The sequence below is a fragment of the Limulus polyphemus genome, unplaced genomic scaffold (genome assembly GCF_000517525.1).
Source record: "Limulus polyphemus unplaced genomic scaffold, Limulus_polyphemus-2.1.2 Scaffold10912, whole genome shotgun sequence".
Lineage (NCBI taxonomy): Eukaryota > Metazoa > Arthropoda > Merostomata > Xiphosura > Limulidae > Limulus > Limulus polyphemus.
The window spans coordinates 10,032-15,357 of NW_013676522.1; the positions used below are offsets into that span (position 1 = coordinate 10,032).

Below are 5,326 nucleotides of genomic sequence, written 5' to 3' on the forward strand. Positions count from 1 at the left end.
TATAGTTGACATGTGCTAAGGATATTTATAATAGGCTTAGCTGTAAAGAAGGGGAGGTATAGAGATAACATTGTATAGTTGACAATGTGCTAGGGATATTTATAATAGGCTTAGCTGTAAAGAAGGGGAGGTATAGAGATAACATGGTATAGTTGACAATGTGCTAGGGATATTTATAATAGGCTTAGCTGTAAAGAAGGGGAAGGATAGAGATAACACTGTATAGTTGACAATGTGCTAGGGATATTTATAATAGGCTTAGCTGTAAATACGTTGTGTTATTGTTTAGAGTGAGGCGTTCAGACACTTGGCCTAGTGGTTCTCCACATTTAAACCTTTTGACCTCTCAAGCAAAGACAGTCGATTCAATAATTATTTCTATTATTTCAAAGTAAAATGATGTAAGAAAAAAAATAGAAATTGGCAATAATTACGGAGATGTGTAACAATGTAAGGATGTAAAACAATGAAGTGCATTATGGCAACTAAAACAATTAATTATTACTCCCATAGAAATTGGCAATAATTACGGAGATGTGTAACAATGTAAGGATGTAAAACAATGAAGTGTGTTATAGCAACTAAAACAATTAATTATTACTCCCATAGAAATTGGCAATAATTACGGAGATGTGTAACAATGAAAGGATGTAAAACAATGAAGTGTGTTATAGCAACTAAAACAATTAATTATTACTCCCATAGAAATTGGCAATAATTACGGAGATGTGTAACAATGTAAGGGTGTAAAACAATTAATTATTACACCCAAGAGCAGCTTACAAACTTACAAGATAGTTCATCCTTTACTACGTGTAATCATCATTATTATCATCATTTCCATAAATGACTCTTATCACTGAAATGGGAAATGATGATTAGAAAAATAAAAAAGGTTCTCTTGCTTTAAGAAATATTGTAAGTTTTGGTAGTTCATAAAACGTTGAAAAAGAGGAAATCGAACAACTGATGAAACTGGTTCAAAATTAACAAAACAGGGGTAGTTTCGTATAATAACTTTCAGAAACTTGGCCTAGTGGTTAACGTGTCGGGCTGCAAATCGAAAAGTCCATGGTTGAGAAACGATATGCTGCTGCACACGCTCCGCACGTTCACCTTATAATATAACCGTGGCAATAATTCCACCTATTTGGTTAAGAGTACTGTTGACCGGTTACTAGTCCTCTGGTCAGCAGCTAGAATTGGCTATGGGTGGGTTAAGAGTACTGTTGACCGGTTACTAGTCCTCTGGTCAGCAGCTAGGGTTGGCTATGCCTGGGTTAAGAGTACTGTTGACCGATTACTAGTCCTCTGGTCAGCAGCTAGAATTGGCTATGGCTGGGTTAAGAGTGCTGTTGACCGGTTACTAGCCCTCTGGTCAGCAGCTAGGGCTGGCTATGCCTGGGTTAAGAGTACTGTTGACCGGTTACTAGTCACGATATTAAACAAACTTTTTACTTAGTGAGTAGAAACATTCTATAAAACAACAGGAATTAGACATATTAAACAAAGAACTCACATCTCGTGCTTTCTCGGCCTCCACGTGACTGAAGAAGCTTGACCATCGGTATGCTGTTGGTCATTACAGCGATGTCGAGTGGTGTAAAGCCATCTCCATTGACACTATTCAAATAACATTTCAATAAAATTAATCAAACAAATGTAAACAAAGAATAAAAAAAAATTAATTACACCAAAATTTAAACCGCTATTTTCACTACCAGCGGTCACGTGTGTCATACATGTATAGGTTACACATTTCATCGAATGCACGTGATGATTTCGTGCAGGCCACCGACACTAAAGAGGAGTTAACTGGTCCAAGTGCATGTCTCTAAATCGTCATATACCAACAGTAAGAAACTGTATACTTAATTAACAGATGAAAATCCACATACTAGGCTTACCACACATATACAAACATTAGATAAGACATACTTTCACACGTCGTTTTAAAGAAGACTCCAGTTGTATTTACATCTACTGGAAAGTACAGAAAATAAGTTCGTGTCTTACATATTAAACAGGGAATAGACTGTTGAAGATTTCGAAAACAACTGATACAACAAGCTTCATTTGCTAACTAGCAGGTTTAAACTTATTGTGTGATGTTGTGGGGAAGTGGTCTTACAGGCTAAAATAAAAGACTCGGAACAGATGTACCCACAATACTTAGTTCTGGTGGATGATCTATGAAAGATCCGATATCTCAAGGCAGCCGTAGCTTAGGTTAAGCATTAAATGTTGAGGTTCAAAAGTATATTAAGGTATTATTCTAACTATACCTTGCTTACGTATACGAAACCATTGTACATATGCATATTTTATCCAGCATTGTTTAAATATATGAAACCTACTGTTTTATATATATGTTCCAACCATGCTTTCCTCACGTATACCAAACCATGGTTTATATGATTAACATATATGGTTTATATGTTAAACTACTACTACGGAACTAAGAGAACAGAAATATTTCATATCAACAACTGAAAACATCAGACTCTTTGATTCAAGTACAACCAGAAAAACCTAATCTGGCGAAATATTTTAGGGTTAGGTTTCACTTGTTATGTAATACTTACATATACTTGTGTTGCTTTCTCACTTTCATACTTGAAACATCTCACCTAACTAAGTTCATTTCTTATGGGGCATCACGTAAAGAACGAACAGGACCACACTATCGCACGAACAGAACCACGCACGAACAGGACCACACTATCGCACGAACAGGACAACACTATCGCACGAACAGAACCACACTATCGCACGAACAGGACCACACTATTGCACGAACAGGACAACACTATCGCACGAACAGAACCACACTATCGCACGAACAGAACCACACTATCGCACGAACAGGACCTCACTATCGCGCGAACAGGACCACACTATCGCACGAACAGAACCACACTATCGCACGAACAGGACCACATTATCGCACGTTGCTTGACAACACTATCGCACGAACAGAACCACACTATCGCGCGAACTGGACCACACTATCGCACGAACAGGACCACATTATCGCACGTTGCTTCCCTTCCTGCTAGTTTCAAAAACCCAGTTTTCGTTGTAGCATTAGAGCGGCGGAACTTCAACAATGTATGTATCTCACGATATACGTCACGTAGAACAATACATGATTTAAAATTCAACAAGGTCACCGCCAGCTAAGTACGCGTACATGGTATCCAGTGTAGCTCCCTCAAATAAATTAATCCTTATATATATATATACCAGACTTTTCTCCTATTGATAACTAAACACATAACCACATAAACACACCTACGCCACATATTCGATACTTACCTGGTTTTTAGATACACCATTAGTCATACAAGTCTAAAAATTTACTACAAAACATTGGTGTAATTTAAACAGTTGTACGGTATGGGGAAATACGGTCATAGTCCACCCCCGTGAACAGGTACTCACGTGACTTCCTGTAAAACTAAAGAATCCAACCACTACACTTCCGTTGTCGTTATTTAAAAAAAACAATAAACGTTGTATGAGGAGAAATTAAAAATACAGTTGCAACGCTCTATGGTTATTAACTAGTGCAATGATCCGATTTCACAAAACCAAATAGTTTAAATATGACGATCAAAAATGTTTTTAATTAACCGCCAGAGTTCCTTGCGATTTAGAATAAAACCATTTTCCCGTTTGTTTGTTTGAAGTTAAGCACAAAGCTACACAATGGGCTAGGGTTGGCTATGCCTGGGTTAAGAGTACTGTTGATTGGTTGCTAGCCCTCTGGTCAGCAGCTAGGGTTGGCTATGCCTGGGTTAAGAGTACTGTTGATTGGTTACTAGCCCTCTGGTCAGCAGCTAGGGTTGGCTATCCTATAGGGTTCACTATCCTATATACACCCTTGAAGACGACAACTGCATGGTTGCCTCAAGGTTGTCAGCAATGACTAGGGTTCAAACGAAAGAAGATACAACAACAAAAGCCAATAATCCTCCCTCTTCCATCTAATCAATTATTGGTTGGTTGATTGTTGCTAAGCTCATAGTCACACATTGTACTATTTTTTGTTCTGCCCATAACGGGTATCGAAACCCGATTTTTAGCGTCGTAAACCCGCAGACTTATCGCTGAGCCACCGTTGGAGGGGTGGGGGGTGGGGGGTGGTTCATCTAATCAATACATAATCAGTAATAAATCTCCCGCACTAACAGCTACATTGGGGTGGGGGTGGACACCTCTAGAAGTTGAAAATATTTAATTAAATAATCGATTTAATCAGAGTGATAACTTGTTGCCATACTACACATTTCTTTGTCCTCCACGTGTTTCCTCTTCTGGTATAATCCTTTCTACAAATATGAGTAGCTTCACTTTGGAAAGGCACATTTTTTTTGTTTATAAATACAAGCGTATCAATACCTTAGTGTGGAATGAGGAATACAGAGAGAAGCTCCTCTCTTCCCGCACCTAACTTGATATGTAGTAAACGATTTATTAATAGCATCTCTTCCTAGGAGGAATACAGAGAGAAGCTCCTCTCTTCCCGCACCTAACTTGATATGTAGTAAACGATTTATTAATAGCACTTCTAGAGAAGCCACCAATGTATATGATAATTAGGTTTAGAATGTGTCACTCTTCTTGAGAAGACACCGTGTGTGTAGTAATTAGGATTAGAATGTGTCACTCTTCTTGAAAAGACACCGTGTGTGTAGTAATTAGGATTAGAATGTGTCACTCTTCTTGAGAAGACACCGTGTGTGTAGTAATTAGGTTTAGTGTGTGTGACAGTTCTTCAGAAGTTACCATGTGGGTAATAATTAGGTTTAGAGTGTGTAACACTTCCTGAGAAGTCACCATGTGTGTAGTAATTAGGTTTAGAATGTGTCACTCTTCTTGAGAAGACACCGTGTGTGTAGTAATTAGGTTTAGTGTGTGTGACAGTTCTTCAGAAGTCACCATGTCGGTAATAATTAGGTTTAGAGTGTGTGACACTTCCTGAGAAGACACAATGTGTGTAGTAATTAGGTTTAGAATGTGTCACTCTTCTTGAGAAGACACCATGTGTGTAGTAATTAGGTTTAGTGTGTGTGACAGTTCTTCAGAAGTCACCATGTGGGTAATAATTAGGTTTAGAGTGTGTGACACTTCCTGAGAAGACACAATGTGTGTAGTAATTAGGTTTAGAATGTGTCACTCTTCTTGAGAAGACACCATGTGTGTAGTAATTAGGTTTAGTGTGTGTGACACTTCCTGAGAAGTCACCATGTGTGTAGTAATTAGGTTTAGAATGTGTCACTCTTCTTGAGAAGACACCATGTGTGTAGTAATTAGGTTTAGT

General features: G+C 38.2%; 1 protein-coding gene across 1 annotated transcript in view; it reads right to left on the bottom strand.

Annotated features, from left to right (window-relative positions):
• The window catches only part of LOC111083728 (ankyrin repeat and fibronectin type-III domain-containing protein 1-like), a 16,336-nt gene that overhangs the window by 9,280 nt on the left and 1,730 nt on the right, over window positions 1-5,326 (bottom strand). The window contains exon 3 of the mRNA XM_022380392.1: window positions 1,520-1,623. Coding sequence (XP_022236100.1) covers window positions 1,520-1,623 — 104 coding nt within the window. The remainder of the gene's footprint in view (window positions 1-1,519; window positions 1,624-5,326) is intronic.